General features: G+C 35.3%; 1 protein-coding gene across 1 annotated transcript in view; it reads right to left on the bottom strand.

Moving 5' to 3' along the window:
• Positions 1-264: 264 nt before the first annotated feature.
• LOC108573792 overlaps positions 265-17770 on the bottom strand; it is a 117442-nt gene continuing 99936 nt past the window's right edge. The window contains exons 5-6 of the mRNA XM_017936267.1: positions 486-775; positions 265-293 (exon numbers count right to left, since the gene is read on the bottom strand). Coding sequence (XP_017791756.1) covers positions 265-293; positions 486-775 — 319 coding nt within the window. The remainder of the gene's footprint in view (positions 294-485; positions 776-17770) is intronic.

Genomic DNA, 17770 nt, shown 5'->3' with positions numbered 1-17770 from the left:
TAGAGAGCAAGTGTGATATAGTTAGAACAGTGTGGTTGAAGTATTCATCTTTCAAACTGTTTTCCATTATTCTTCAAAACTGGCATTAGGGTTACCAATACTTTAATCATGAAATTGGCTTGTTTTTCACTTAATAAAATATTATCTTGCAGAAGATTCGTCTCGTTTCATTTTACAAAAAGAAGAATTATTGATTTGAGCAACTTTTTACATGCACAAAAGTAATTCCCTAGAGAAATGAATATTTTATTAAGTGAAGTACGATCAACAGCCACTAAAATGATCAAGTAATCCTGGGAAGTATAGAGTAAACCAGTAAAATCTGGTAATACTGGCTCTACTGGTTAGTGGTTACTGGTAAAAAGGAATATGGGCGAAACCAGAAGCGAGAAACTCTAATTCTTATTTCTTTGAGGATTACAAACTCGAAGGAAAGAAAATATAAGATAAAGGAGAAAAAATAAGGAAGTAAGAAAACGGTTTACCAACCTGGTCGTTGTACAACGCATACTGTGTCGGTGTGTGCGGCGGTGGATAAGGAGGCGGAAACTGCCAGACGAATTGATCTGTCGTATTGGCCATAGTATACACATTGTTATCCTGTTCTACAGCTGTGCTATTTCCCAGATCTGTAGCTGTAGTCATTGACGTCTGTGTACAACCTTCGACAGGATAAGACTGTGCGACAATCGTCGAAACCGGCGACGTTGCTGTCTGCACTACGGCTGCATCTGGATGTACCGTATTCGTATGATCTTCTCGTTTCCGCAGCTTACTACGGACAAGGCGAATTGCGATCATAGTCCCGTTGCTTCCAACCATTTTTCTCTTCTATTTCAGGTACAGCTTCGAGAATTTCTTGTTGATAACTTGCAAACAAATGTTTGCGTTTATTAATGTTTCTGTTTACGTCAGAACTTTCGAGCGGATTAAGAAATTCAACGGCTTCTACAGAGAAGAAAACAGTAAACCACCAAATTATAGAAGAATGTGTGCGTAAAATAAATACAATTCTTCAGAGAATTTTCTCTTTGTCAGTCTTTATTCTCTCTCTCTCTCTCTCTCTCTCTCTCTTCCTCTCTTTCTTGTAAGTTCTATTCCAGCATGGTTTCGCAAGACCTTCGTCATACACGAACCATGTATCGCATGAGAACGAATTCTTGACTTAGAACGTCTTTTTAATTCTTCGATTTAATTAATAAGCACCAAATATGGAAAAATTCATTTGGGGTATCTCGGAACCAATTCTAGCCCACTTTTTAACAACTGTGTTACTATTGATGAAACATTATGTATAATTTGTGTCCAGCTGTTTGTTCTCGTACGCTCACTCAACAAACGGCGACGGGTGTGATGATTAACTTGAGAAATTCTTGATATTTAAACGCAACACCAGATTAGAATAACGAATTGCAAAGTATTTTATTCTTTGCTTTTGAACCAAAGAAAAACCACTAACCGGCTTCTCTCAGTGCCGTAGGGCGCGCGGAGCTGCCAGAACTCACACCGAAAGACTACCTCGTTACACTCATTTCAAAGCTAACTGAGGTCTGACTAGAACGACTGCGCGCGTCGTGTTATATACTGGCTCGTGACGTCACACATACATGCTACTCGGATTGGACAGTACTACAAATTCTGACCAATCGGCTCGATTGCTGCGTGAAATTCGAACGGTACACGCTCGCTTGCTTGAGAGTTGTCGTCATTCCGACTTTTCAGTCGTTGGGAAGGTCAGACGTGAATGATGTATTTTTTAATAAACTCAGAACAATCTGATACAAAAGTATAATCCAAATGTAATTGTGTGCCGATCCTTTTTATCTATTTATTAATGTCGCATGCGAGCTTTTTATTCACGATGATGTTGAATACTGATCAATTCATATATATGTACATATAATGTGTTCCTATGCCATGATGATTATACATACATGTATGTGTTCATTTGTTTTAGCTTATTAATCTGATATACTGATTATATGGTACTTAGAATACAGCCGGTAAATCCAGTGTATTACACTTCAAGCATTGTTTCTAATTAAAAGTTAATCCGAAAGCAACATTTTGAGGGAAAACTTAAGGCGGCATATCAGATACATGTATCGATATATCAATATCGAGCGATTTTGTACCTTTCATTTTTACGTTATTGCAAAAATACGTTCTCAAGAAAATATAAATCGTAGGAAAAAATATTAAAAAGGATTATTTTATCTTTTATTCCACGATAATTATTATTGCCCACTGTAAAACTGTGATGTTGCGGAAGAGGAATTGTTTCTCATTTAAAACGAAAATATATTGTAGTTCTATCGAAAAACGCACACCATAAATGGACAATGAGCTTTTGTTACAGACTGTAAATAAACAATACAATAACAAAAACCTAGATTTCTACCTATTTAACCGATTCTTTTCAGTTTGCACTTTTTTTGAGATATCAAATGAAGATGTAGTGTTCATTTCATTTACAAAGAAAACTTTAAATGAATTTAATTTAAATTTTAGAAACAATAATGAAAGTATCATCAAAGTATTAACGTTGAATTTTACGTAAAAATAACGACAAACAAATCTCTGTACGAGTCCTTTAATGTATGATTGCATAACAATAATTTGCCATTTGAGATATTCAAGATTACTATTCGAGATACACTTAAGTTAATAATAGCAATTTGCTGGTTATTGTCTTTTGTACAATAATTTTCTTGTATGTTTCTGTTTCTGTTCCTTCCTTTCCTTTTCATTCGTCGTTGTATGTATTGTATTATTCTTGTTCTTTGCTATATTCTGCTCTATTCTGTTCTTTCTATATTTTTCATTAATGATCAGTGAATAGTTCCTCGGCAGGCCGTGTCCATTCTTTGTTTACACATCCCTAGGTCATCAAAAGTGGTCTCTTTAGCTGAACTAATAATACTACTACGTTAAAATTTAACCCCATGATAGATAAACACGTGTCTAGACAGAATAGGGAAAGTTTGATGGGTGTATTAGCCTGCTCTACTTAATTAGCATCTATTCCTGTCTCATTGGGTGCGTACATATGTTGTGGCTACATTACAAAACTAGCCGAAACAATAATAAACATACTACATTTGCCTGATGAAAATTTTAAGCAACTAGGAAACTTAAGCATACTTTATAATTAGACTGCGGATGTTTATGCACTTAAAATATGTCGAATTGTGCAAATAAAATATGTGAAATATGAAAATTTCATAATATCTGAACATATGCGAAAAGTATTTTGGAATATGTAATAAGTATATTGAAAATATGTCGTAATAACGGAACCTTTTAGACATTACGATCGCAATATCAATCTTAGTTAATTGACGACGTTTATCAGTTGAAACTAATTCATAAGCGGAAATATATGATGTATGCTACATAATAATATAAGCGTATACATAAATATGCAATATACTTTTACATATGTTTAAAAAAAAATGCAAAACATAAAATATGCAAAATAAATTGTACACGATTAACATTAGAACGATTAGCCGAGTAAAAATGACCCATTAGCAATTTTTCGAAAAAAGTGAATGTTCCATACTGGTAAGTATTATCGTTTGTAACGACAGTTCCAGTAGTTCTACTGTGAAAACCCTCTAAAGGCAAAACAAAATCCAGATTTTACTTTATTGCCAATTTCCTATAAAATTATGCATTTCGATGAATATTCGCAGTCTACTTATAATAACATCACGATATACATTAAACGTTGTATGATAATATTATAATAGAGTGTCACGATAGTAATGACATGTTGGCATAGGAAGATAAACGTTGTTATACGATGCTTTATATTGAAGTTATCCTACGAAAATTACATGTACTGTCTAATTTCATGAAATGAAGTTTTAATCAAGTGTGAGTATACACGTGCGAGCAGAAATCTAATTTACTTGTCATGTGCATGTGTTTATACCTGATATGTATTCGCTTTTAATTTTGTCTGGATATTGTTCTCATAACGGCCATAATTACTTTTTTTACTTAGCAAATACGATCTGTCTTGAATAATATACAGGGTGTCCCGTAACTCCTCGAACACCCGGAAATCCCCGGCCAATCAGAGCACGCGTAGAGCCCGCGCTCAGGGACGAGGGAACAGAGGCTCATTCGCGCGCGATTCCGACTAATTGCAATTTTTTCAAAAATTTATACAAACGTGGGAATGACGGCAAAAAACCATTTCTCTAAGCCCTATAAAAATAGCGGTGCAAAGTCAAAATTTTTTGACAGCGATCGATAACCGAGAAGTCACGCGTACGCATTTGTTCACGATCGCGCGCGGATTGAAGTCAGCGCTCCCGTGCCTGGGCGCGGGCTCTACGCGCGCTCTGATTGGCCAGTGTTTTTCGTTAATAATTCAAAAATGAAGCTTCAAACAACATTTTGGTAAAGGAAAAAGTTGTTCAGAATCACCCCAGCAACCCCCCATTTCCGGGTGTTCGAGGAGTTACGGGACACCCTGTATACAGTAGGGCCCCGTATAACGCGATCAAAAAATTGCTACTGCCCTCGTACAACGCGATCCAAAAAGAAAAGAACATAAATTCTAAATTTGTGATTTTTGAATTTTGTATGAATTAAATTTGACCCAAAAAGCGTTGTCGGTGGAATTTAATTTGTATTACATTTCATGTACCTACTGTACAGTGACTCCCACTAATATTCGGACACTCTTTAGAACAGTATGACTTTTTAAAAATTGGACCTAACGACTTGAGTTCTTTTTCAGTAGTTAGAAGGATTGGTATACTAGATGACGTGTCTAAAAAATTTTGAAAAAATTGCAATTAGTGGAAATCACGTAGAAAATTGTAAAGGTCATACTTAACAACTTTTTTATCTGAGTCTTGGCGAAAATTTAAAAAATACGTTTTGTAGATTTATGTCAGTTATACACATGCTGGAAACTTCATCGAAATGGGTTGATGGAGAAATAAGGTAAAGGTATCAGTAGTTGACCATGTACCAGCAGTTGACCAATTTTTAGAGAAACGTAAAAAATAAGGTTTTTATAAGTGATACTCTTTTGAAAAAAATGCACCTGACATGCCAAGACCATCTATCGGTTAAATTTCAAAGAGATTACATGTGACGAGAAGTATGCGTAGTAACAACGGACGTCTAAATCCATTAAGGTAAGTAATAGCCTCTATATTGCTATTTCCTTAACGTTTCTGTTAAAAGCAGCTGTACTGTTCAGGCAAACAAATCCACGCGTTGCGAACTCTTCGTGACTGAATTATTTACTTTTTAAATTCTCACAGCGTTTTCTAAGTGATAAATGCAACGTTTTTGTTATTTTAACCACAAAGAGCAATAGTTTATTGGGGGGTCAAATTCTGAATCTTGTTATTCTAATAGTTTTTAGAAGTTGACAGGCGTGGTCAATTACTGACGTGAGTTATTTAAATTTGTTTACGATTTATAATGTATCCATTTTGCATTTAACTTTGTTAGAAGTACAAAATATAGTTCCAAATTTTGTAGCATACTGCGTTTTAGTAGATGACCGTATGGTCGTATCGTATTGACTGATCCACGGTCAATTATTGACTCCGTCCAGTGTCCACTGTTTAAAGTAACCATGTGCGTGATATTATAAAGACTCTCGCTATTTAATCACAGAGCAAGTGGTTACTATTGTTCGCGTGGAGGATTTCTCTTAAGTGGTCAACTACTGGTACCTTTACCTTAAGCGACGGGCATCAAAAGATGTAAGAATCTTCAGATTTATTTCTGGGAAAATTACGATTTTGACAATCTTTAACTGTTTGTAGCTCGTAGCAACATTAACCGATTTCGATGAAATTTTCAGCATGTGTATAATTGGTATATGTAGATCTACAAAATGTATTTTTTTAATCTTCGTTACAGGCTCAGATTTTCACAAATTGTAAATTTCTTCAAAATTTTTTGAAAATACTAATCCTTCTAACTACTCAAAAATACTCACATCGTTAGGTCCAATTTTTAAAAAGTTATACTGTTCTAAACAGTGTCCGAATATTAGTGGGAGCCATTAACACAGATATTTGCTACTGAAAAAGCCGATACATGTCGAGTTTCGTGTTTGCTCAATAGAAGTACGCTTTTATACGAAAATTTTCTGTTATATTTTCTGTAAGCTTCAAACCACAGATTAACAATAACGAGTGAAAAAATTTTTTGCTCTGTTTACGTATTATCTACTTTATAAGCTCCGAAAATAAACTTTTATCATACAGTAAGAATGTATTTAGATATTCGCTTCTTTTTTATCGATTCATTACTCAGATGAATATTCTTAGTTACAAATATGAAAAAAAAATAACACGGATAAAGTAAATTTATCATTTTTATTCAACTTCATACGGTTTCTGCGAACTAATATTGACTGTATCGGTAAACATTAACAATTGGATGAAACGATATTTTTTATCGGAAGTATCAAATTAAGTAGCAATATTACAATAATTATTTTTCTTTTATTATTGTTGTTGTGTGTGTGTGTGTAAACAATGACAGTTAAGCACACTATAGAATGTTTACAATGTTACCATCAAAAAGCAATCGAAGATCTATGAGTAATTTAGAAATGCTAACAGAAAAGAATATACACGCTAATAGTAAAAAAAATTTATTCAAACGATACTCGATATTGTTTTCTACGCACGAGGAAATAATGCGTTTGAAAATTGAAATGAATTTGGTTTTTCAAAATATAGGAAGGCAAGTACTTTTTATTAAAAAAAAAAACATGTACTTTAACTTAAAATTCTATCCAGAAAAATAGTGTCACTATTATCCTTTCAAGTCCTTCGGTATTAAAAGTAACAACGACGTACCTAATTTCTTTAAATTGAAACACAATTACGACGCGTCATTTCTTAAAATATAGTCTTCAAGTGAATTTGAGAACTGTTAAGAGATATCACCTTTGTAAATTAAAGGAATGACATAACACTGCTTCACAGGAAACGTAACAGCCGTGGGAAATCAGAATGAGTCAATCGATTAACATGAGTGAACGAGATGGTACCACCCAGGTACGTCACAAAACATATTTATTCCGAAATGATCATTTTTTCAGTTGTTTTTTAATCAAGCGATATTTACATACTGAGTAATTCAGCGTGTACGAATGATAATAAATATCCGTCATCAATTTCAATTAGTATAAGAGATTTAATTGTTTCTGAAATGCTATCACTTGCACAATGAAAAATCGTTATCAACGTTTATTGCCTTTTCTCCGTAACGTTACTCATAAAGATGAAGATTTATCGATAAGAATTAATCAACGTATTAACGGATTTTATCTACCTGATTAAAAAATTATAAAGAAAGAGGAATCACTTGTATTAGTAATCATAAGAAAATGACACATTTCCGGAGGAACGATGCGTGTTATATAAAACATAACAAATAAGCCGAGAAACAATAAAAAAAAGAAAAACGCTTCCGTACAGTCAGAACTACGAAGAACATTTGTAATGATAATGAAGTTCCTACCTAGGTATAATCTTGTCGTTGAGTTTGCTCAAGTGTAATCAGGGGAAATACGAAGAGGAACATTTTATCGATTGCAGGCTTAATATATGGAGAAATCTTTTCGAACAAACAATACCGCCATGTTGTTGAACAGGAAAACTTACAGTTCGGTAAATCCCAGATGAAATCCTTTATTGGGATTTACGATGAAATGTTCCCAGAGATTATCGGATTTCAATATTCCACTCACGCGAGTCTACACGTGAACCTCGAATTTAATTCCTACATCTTGTTAAGCACTAAACAATTGATTATAGCATTTGATATGTGAACTGTGTCTACTACGTACAGTGACAACCATATTAGGGCATCTTGATAGTTCCCGCGATTTTAAGCCGTTCATTTTGAAAGAAACATGTTAATGCCCGTGGTTGTGGCGATGAACTTTCGAGGTTTGTGGATGTTTGCACGATGTTGTGCCGTCTAGATACTGGTTCGAAGGACCACCCAAATGATTGGGACTTGTAAAAGCTGATCTATGGTATCGCGTGATGTGAGCTGGTTGCTCCTTGGTTCTCCTTGTTCGTGGTGGTTGAACGACTACTCGACGACTCAACTCTCCTACGTCGCGTCTCGGACGTCTGTGAGAGGGATTTTTGTTGGGACACGCTGATTGGTTAATGGTTAACGATTGCATTTGCCAATCAGCGTGTCTAATATCGTCTTTACCGTCCTTCCTGTGCACCCTTAGCGCGCTGTCACCTTGGAAGGGTGAGAGACGGTCGCGAGGGGTGGGCGAAAAGTCCCAAAAATCTGGAATTTCCTCCGGGTGACTAATCGGCAAGCGGACCGTTACATACAGATGTGCCGTTTGGAAATTCGCGACACAAATGACTAAAAATCTAGCAAAGCAATTCTAGTGACCCTCGGAGGAGGTAATGAGACCCGTGCAAGCAATAAACGAAAATCCTCAACTCAAAAATAACCGTTCCCCGTCGATCGTGCCATAAACCGTTTCTACAGAAAACCTAACACTATACTTTAATACATTTTTGGTTAATACCCTATCCTGTGTTAAATTTACTTAAGTTGTGCTGACAATACAATACGTTAAACAACATAGATTGGAAAATGAGATCTGAAAAAATGGACACAGAAACCGATCGTGAAATGCACTCCCTATCTAAAGCAAGCAGATTTAAGACGATAGCTGATATTCATGCTGAAATTGTGCCAAATCTTAATAGGAAAATAAGTGTCGGAACATCTTACTGAATGAATTTGGTTTAACCCCATGCCCTAAAATGACGTCTCCAAGTCGTCATGTGATGTTTGCGACGTTCGCGGCGTTCTTTGCAGACATTGTCAAGTGAGTGACATTGCTAGATTGCAAGCAAATAAACGGGGATACTTTCCAGAACACATTCCACCAACTGCATCAAAAAAACATCCTGCTAAGATATGCCATGTGTGTTTTGCACATAAAATTGGAAAAAGAAACCACTGGCAATGCAAACAGTGCCAAATACCACTCCATTTACCTGAATGTTTTGAAAAGTACCGTGCGCAGCAAAACTATTAATAAAATTCAGTATTTTTATCTTTTCAGTGTAAACTAACATATTTGGTTTCAAAACAATACAAATTATTTGATTTTCCACCGTTGCGTATGCAGAGTGTCAAGCGAAATGAAATAATATGTCGAGGCAAGGGGTTATAGGAAAGAATTGCAAGGAAGAAGCCATTAATCTCAGAAAAAAATCGATAAGGTATAATTGCTTTTGGGAAGAACCTCATGAGTTGATCAGGAGAACAGTGGATTAAAGTGATACTCACCTGGGTAATCACCTAAATTTAATAGATTCGGATTCGATAACAAAATATACATATGCATGTTAGACGTTGTAAGGATTTACCTCAACAGGTAAATCCCGTAGTTAATGATGATAGTAGTGAAGACTAAAAGCAGCATATAGGGCTTTTATTGCAAGTTATACTTATGAAAACGAAGGCATTTTGAAATGAAATTCATTGACTCGTTTAATCGATGCAAAAATATTTCCAATCGTATATAATATTCATTTAACGAAGAAAGTCTATCGATAATATAAACAGGCCATTTCTTTGCGCAGGGAAAAGTCAAAAGTATTGGTTTTTAATAAAACCAGAAAACATAAACACAGTTATGTGATAATTTTAATTTAAAAAATCAACACTTTTGAGCTTTTCGAATTTGTCAAAATTCGGCTTTGCAGCCAGAAGTCTGAAAAAATTCTCAAACGTGTATACTTTTCACTATAGTATTCCTAATTTTTTCTCATTACCTTTTGCAGGATGAAACAAAAGAATCGAGCTTAAATTGTAAAACATTCATTCGACTGTAACTTTTGTTGAATTACTGGGATAAATAAAAACTTGAATGTCAATTTATAAAGCAAGATTCAAATTTTATGAAAATCTGAGCTGTTTTTTTTTTTAAAGCGGTGTAAGTCCATTTATTCTTATATGAGATATTTAAAGGCTTACATTTGAATCAATTAAAAAATATTGGCGAGCGTTAACAATTTCGTCTAATGTTTCTAAAATTGTAAATATGTTAAATTTTAATATGTGATAATAAATATCATTATTATTAAAGAAAAACAAGGTTTTGTTAGCTATAAATGGACTCATACCACTTAAAAAAAAAAGCCTTTATGTACCAACTTTTGAGTCGCTTTTTTAAAGTGGTATAGAAACTAGCCTTAATTCATTTTTTTTTTTTCAAATAAGACATAACACTTTAAAAAAATAACGGTGCACATAATTTTAGTACTTTTCTAAGGTTTCCAGAAGAATATACATCGGTAAGAAGTGAAAATACAACTTATACGTAAATATAATACGTGTATGGCAGCCACTGTACGTTTTTGTTGTACACCTTTATTTTAATATGATTGCGTTTTCACTGAAACAATGATTGATAAGGTTTTAATCGGTGCTTTTTAATCTTATTGCGATCAGTTTGGAAAGAATTACAGATAGATTGCTAATATGAAGAATGTTGCTAATATTAAAAATGATACATGTGTTTCTTGGACTTGAAGAGAAAGAAAATGCGTAGCTGTATAAATTCAGAGTATTCCTAAGCTTGTCTTATTTATAATCACCAACGACGCATGTAAAACAATCTTAATGCTTGGAGATCCACAGAAGAACACAACAAGAGATTTCTATGCATTCTTAATAATCTGTTATTCTAGATTTCTGAAATGATAAATGTTGCTTCTTCTCACCTCGTTCATAAAAATTTAAAGATATGTACGTATATTATGATACAAGTTTCCAAACAAAAATTTTTAAAATACTGTTCGGTCCCGAGCACCGCGACGCAGGACCGGCAGGACGAGTGCGTAGCCGAGCCGCATGGCATCAGAGGGAACCGTGCTACAATGTCGCGATAAGGCCTTCGACAAAGGGATCCCGCGAGGAACCGAAGTGGGACCGGGGTTGCCGAGGCGAGAGGGCTCGAGTGTTTCTTCGCTCGAGGGGACTCGCGTTGGGTCCTGTGTCGCATGGGCCGCCAAAAGCGATGATCGCTCGACGTCTTACCACCACCACGTCGGGTGTGGACGGCTCCGTGCTATAAAGCACGGAGGTTTTCACGCTCGAAGCGCATTTCTACCGAGAACACGTCTAGCACGCATTTTTACTGAAAACACGCCTAAGAAATACAATAATTGTTTTAGTACGAAAACGTGTTGATTTCTTTCTATAAATAAGACTCGCCTTGCCGCGAGTCAGCGTTTCCAATCACCCCAGAGCTACGGCGTTTTGGGACGCTATATATACCATAACAATTGTTTGCGATTTTGAATGCAGCGATGATTAGTAACTAAGGAACTGATGCAACTATTTAATGTGAAAATTAATAAATAATATGAAAACACGAATCGGTCTTAAGTATTATAGTTGCCTGTTGTTATAACAGCCTAATCTGAAAAAAAAACTTTAGGGAACCCAAGAGTCGGACGGCCACGGTGACCCGATCAACGGTATCGCGCTGACGTCACCTTGGGCCTTTCCCCGTAGGGGTGAGAAGTCGCTCATCACCCCCGCTCCGAATCCTTCCCGCTACCTTTCCGCAAATTCCATCCACCAATTGAACATTCGCATTTTTGTCACCCCGTTTTCCACTTCCATTCCCCTGTCAACCAATCAGTGCCATCACCGATGCGTTAAAAGCACGCGTAAACGTGTCTTAGATAGAGTTAAGAATAGTCAATTGTAAAGGGAACACCATTGCTAAAAATAATATAATTTACATAGTCTCTTATATTTGTAAGAGTGGTCCTTCGAGAAATACAGATTGAACTCTAGTCGGCACATCACGTGCAATCTCTACAAGGCTCGATAAGTATCTCATTGAGATCCGACCACGAGCGTTAACACCATATAATATGTGTCGTATTTGTAACAGCAATGAGTGTTGCAAAATATTTTTAGATATAAAATGTTATTTTAAATTTCTGTAATAACGGATATCGCATAAATACCCACGCATACTTTACGGATTATCCCATGCAGATGTCTAATTTTCTATATATTTAGAGTTGTATATATGACACGAATTTTTCTAGTGCAAATTTATTTAACAATTACGGAGACATGATGTGTTTTGCACATGATGCAAAAAGAGTGTTCAATTAATCTATACTAGCAGAACTACAGGGTTATCCAAATTAAGTGTCACATCTTCCAACAGCGTTATCGTCACATGATAACCACTTTCTTTACGGCCAAATTGAACAATATGAACATGGACGATATCTGGTTCCAACAAGACTACCACATGCCAGACATCAAAGGAAACAGTTGCTCTGTTGAAGGAAATGTTTAATGGACGCGTAATTTCACGAGGAGGAGACATCAATTGGCCACCAAGATCGTGATTTAACACCGTTAGACTTTTTTCTATGGGGATTCTTGAAAAGTAAAGTCTACGCTAATAATCCAAAGACTATTGACGAGCTGAAAAACAATATCACAGCCGCTATTAATGAAATTGAATTTCAGTTATGTGAAAATGTAATGGAAAATTGGGTCAAACGTATCGGGCTCATGGAAAAAAGCCGAGGAGGACACTTGAATGATATTGCCTTTCATAATTAATGTCATAAAGTAGACTTTGTGTTAAAATAAAGAAACCATACAAATCTCAAATACTTTGCGTTTTACTTCAATTTGACGATATGACACTCAATTTGGATAACCCTATAGAATTCGAACTCGAATAATTAAGTAAAAAAATGTTGACAAAATGGCAGTATTTGAAAAGGAATATTTCAACCTTTTATTTTAATTTTTTGTTGAAACACCAACTTTGATGTTTAAGAAGAGAATCTTAATATTAAGATAACTTGGAGATTCTAATTCACCTTAAAAACAATGTCTTACATATACAAATTTCAAGTCGATTTATGCATTATTTTTGTAAAATTCTGTCAAGCAATTTGAATCTTCTTTTCTTTTTTTGTTTTGACATAGTGAGTACATACTAGCAAAGTTTTATTAAAAAAAAGCACCAGAAGATTTTACTACACAAAGCAGTGAAGGCTGATTAGCAAAATGATGCACTGAGAAAAAAGAGATGTTCTTGCCTGGCCGTCGAGTATACCATGCTATACATACATACATACATTGTATATGTATGTACATGTACAGGGTTATCCAAATTATGTGTCACATCTTCAAATTGAAATAAAACACCAAGTATTTGAGATTTGTATGGTTTCTTTATTTTAACACAAAGTTTACATTATGACACTAATTATGAAAGACTATATCATTTAAGTGTCCTCTGTTTCGTCTGCCACACATCAAAGGAAACAGTTGCTCTACTGAAGGAAATGTTTAATGGACGTGTAATTTCACGAGGAGGAGACATCAATTGGCCACCAAGATCGTGATTTAACACCGTTAGACTTTTTTCTATGGGGATTCTTGAAAAGTAAAGTCTACGCTAATAATCCAAAGACTATTGACGAGCTGAAAAACAATATCACAGCCGCTATTAATGAAACTGAATTTCAGTTATGTGAAAATGTAATGGAAAATTGGGTCAAACGTATCGGGCTCATGGAAAAAAGCCGAGGAGGACACTTGAATGATATTGCCTTTCATAATTAATGTCATAAAGTAGACTTTGTGTTAAAATAAAGAAACCATACAAATCTCAAATACTTTGCGTTTTACTTCAATTTGACGATATGACACTCAATTTGGATAACCCTATAGAATTCGAACTCGAATAATTAAGTAAAAAAATGTTGACAAAATGGCAGTATTTGAAAAGGAATATTTCAACCTTTTATTTTAATTTTTTGTTGAAACACCAACTTTGATGTTTAAGAAGAGAATCTTAATATTAAGATAACTTGAAGATTCTAATTCACCCTAAAAACAATGTCTTACATGTACAAATTTCAAGTCGATTTATGCATTATTTTTGTAAAATTCTGTCAAGCAATTTGAAAAATATAGTTTTGAAAAAAGTAGGATTAAAGCTTTGAGTCAGTATTTTAAAAATTATTGTTTCATTTATTAACGGATCTGTGACACTGTACCAGTCGAGTTTCCTCTGCCTAAATGATTGTATTATTGTATAGTTCCATTTCTGCGAATTATATACAGTGAATAACTCTAATATTTGGACATTATACGTCTCTATAGTTTACTGCTTCGAGGTTCAGTCTACGCTGAAAGAAGATCAAAGCTAACGTACTGGTTGATCAAGCGAACTTAAAGGTTCTAACGCAAATGCCTGTGCCAATGAGCAGAAAATGGGTGGGCATGCCATCCCCACTACTCTACGGTCATAGACTGTTTCCGATTGAGGGGAAGTTTTCGCTTCATACAAGATACAGTGGTTTTCAACCAGCCGTCGGTAATGTCGCGCGCTGATAAAAGAATAGGAAAGTGAAAAGACTATCTGCCCGTCTTATCTTCCTACCTGGGTCGGCGCACAAAACAAACATTTAATAGCATCTAGGACGTTCATTTTCAAAAGACAAATACAATCTACTGTTATTGTAAAGGAAACCCCAGGAAATGTATCAATATTTTTTAAGATTTAGAAAAGTGAACATTTTTTTGTTATTCTTGAATAATAGAAATGGTTTTCTATGCTTTCAAAAATTGCTTATAACGCCCAAAAATTTCTGACAGAAATGAAATAAAGCATGCCATTGTTTTTGCATTTGAAAAACATTAGTCACACCTATCACCGACAGCTCACGCGAGGTTCGATCGCTGCCTGTTGTTGCTCATGGAAAAGTAAGTGCGATAGCCATAGGTACTCTATCGCTATTGGATAATTAACAGCGAAAACGTCATAAATTTTCCTCGTTATCACACTTCCTGACCCTAACTCCTCCCTAAACTTTCAGAGATTTGTTTGATCGACCTGTAGTACCATGGTAAAGAATTGAATCTAGTTCATGAAGATATACAGTTTGTTTACTTAATTAAAAGTAAAAACAAAAGCAAGTCCAATTTCGGCTTTAGGCTAATATTCGCACACTTTACAAGAATGAAATATAACGAAACATATTATAACAATTTAATACCTTATAGCATAATTATTTTGATTAATAATTTCCCGTAAGCGTTTCCTATTAATAATGTTTTGCTCATACTGTAATTCAATATGCGCCCACTCATCTCATAATCTTTCCTTTATCATTTTTTTCATAAGTTATTGTCATTTTTCTAATTCTACAATCTAATTCATTCGATAAGTTCTCAATGGGAACACATATTTGGAGAATTATGCAGGATGTTTCGCGTAAAGCAGACCACCTAAATATCGGTGTCTCTATCTGTAATAATACGAGGAACATTTCTTACGTAATTTAAATGGTTTCAAGAGACGAATTAGACGGAAGAAAAATGTTTGTATAAATGTTATGTTTTAATGTCTTTTTCAAGGTCCGAAACCGCAGAAACCGAAATTAGGAGTTGCGTTTGTTTAACGCCAATTTTATAGCAAGTATTATGGCGGTTGGTTATGGAAGGAGGAAGTAAATAGACGGAGGACAGGCGGAAAAGGAAGGGGAAAGAAAGATGTGTTTCCGTCTTGGGCCTTCTAGCGGACTATTCGTCGGGAAGGCTATCTACGAGATCCGTGCCTTAGACGCGGGGAATTATTAGACTCAGGTCAGAAGTTGTATATATACAAACGGGAGCCTTTAGTGAGGACTAGCGAGAATTGGTCGTTAGTCTAGACCCTCTGGTGGTGGAACGTATTACCACAGTATTACAGAATAAATAAACAAAATTTATGTCTTCATAAACTGTGTCCAATTACTTGATATAATACTCCATTAGCCTCGAATTTTTTTCATCGTAAACTGAACCTCAAAGTAATAAACTGTACCTAACCATGCACTGTGTCTGAATATTAGAGTTACTCACTGTACGCGAGCCTCTTTTGTTTCTTCATTACTTGTTGCGATTGTTGGACCTTGTGTTCACATCATTTTTTTATTTGCAACTAAATTTTCATGTTGCATACGTTGTCATATGTGTCATATAACTTATAGTTATTACTATTTTTAATTTTTAACATTCAAATATATGCTTTGATACAACTGTCTGTAATAGAGTGTTAAAGCTCTCATTACTGTTTTGTGCACATCGTCTGAGGCATCTTTCTAATCATTCGTTCCGAGAAAAATCCTAATAAATAGATTTCATAGATTTTTATACATCTTTGTGAAGTTTACAGGGTGGACCAACAAGAATCGCCACCTCCAATATCTCCGAAATCATGGAAGTAAGAGAAAAATTGTTTAAACGAAAGTTGTTTGCTATAAAAGATACCATCGTATGATTCTAACGATTTATTTATGGATGTTGAAGAGATGTGAAGATTATCCATTTTGCTAACGACATGCCACGTTTCTTTCATTTATTTGTTAATGATAGTCCTTAAGATGAACACAAAGGCCTGCAACATAACATCAGTCAAGATCATAGAAGGTTGATTAGATGAACTTACATAATTACAAACTTACAATTGCTCTCTTAACGACGTCAGAATTTACCGAGGCACATGTGCCTCTGTAACCTTGACTGACCTTGTGTTATAGGTCTTTGTGTTCGTCTTAGGGACTGCTATTAACAAGTAAATAAAAGATTATGACGTGTCGTGAAAAACACAAGGATGACCTTCATATCTCTTCAGCGACTCTATCTACAAAACAACTGTTATAACCATACGATGGTTTCTTTCGTAATAAACAATTTTTATTGAAAAATGTTTTTTTCGTATAGTCGAACCACGGTAACTCGAACCTCTACAACTCGAAAATTTCTATAAGACTAGAATTTTGGTCATTACCTTCTGCTTTCCTGTAAAAACCTCTGCTCGAAATCGAAATATAAACTTTCTATAACTCGAATTATTTGTTACACGTTTAGATGCGCTATTTTACCTCTGTAACTCGAATTCAGAGAAGTTTGACCCTTGCAAGTCGAAGTTTACCTCTATAATACAGATTTTTTTAATAGCTTAGATACAACGCAAATTGCCATTTATTTTTTATTTAAAATTTATCTTTTCTTTATGTTTATATGTATAAGTATAAATATCCAATAAATATGTACGTAATTGACCTCTAAAGGTTGAACTTATCTTCCGTTGGGCTTCTACAATTCGATAAATACTAACCCACGTACAAAGTCTCTGTAAGCCGAATTTTCGTTCGTTAAACCTCTCTTACTCGAAAACTTCGCTAAGACGAAACCTCTATTATTCGAAGAGTTTAGCTCTTCCCTTGAGATTCGAGTTGCCGAGGTTCGACTGTACTTTCATGGATCCGGAGATATTCAAAATGGTAATTCTTATTGGTTGTTCAATTCTGACACGTCGTCGAGAATCGACTGAAAATGTAGCGACTGTGTGATCGCCTGAACTTTTTGCTCTTAACCTTTTTTGTGTTCTGCTGTCTCGTTGGTGCGTTGCCCCGGTCAGCCCTCGCATTTCCCCTTCCCTGGCCGCATTTGGGTCCCTTGACGGGGGTGAGTTTTGGGTGGGAGGCTAAGACCCACTCACGTTTGGGCCTTGGTCACCGCCCAACGCCAACCACTCACCCTCAAGGAGGGGGTGTTTTGCGTGAAGTACGCGTCACCTGGGCTTATGGGAAAAACCCAGGGCCCTATGTGCCTTGGCTCGCGCGGGTTTATGATACGTCAATTGCTATTGAGATGCACGAAGAAAGCTCCAAATTCT

The sequence above is a fragment of the Habropoda laboriosa genome, unplaced genomic scaffold (genome assembly GCF_001263275.1).
Source record: "Habropoda laboriosa isolate 0110345459 unplaced genomic scaffold, ASM126327v1 scaffold178, whole genome shotgun sequence".
Classification (NCBI taxonomy): Eukaryota; Metazoa; Arthropoda; class Insecta; order Hymenoptera; family Apidae; genus Habropoda; species Habropoda laboriosa.
The sequence above is the reverse complement of the archived record's forward strand: the minus strand, read 5'-3'. Positions and strand labels throughout refer to the sequence as shown.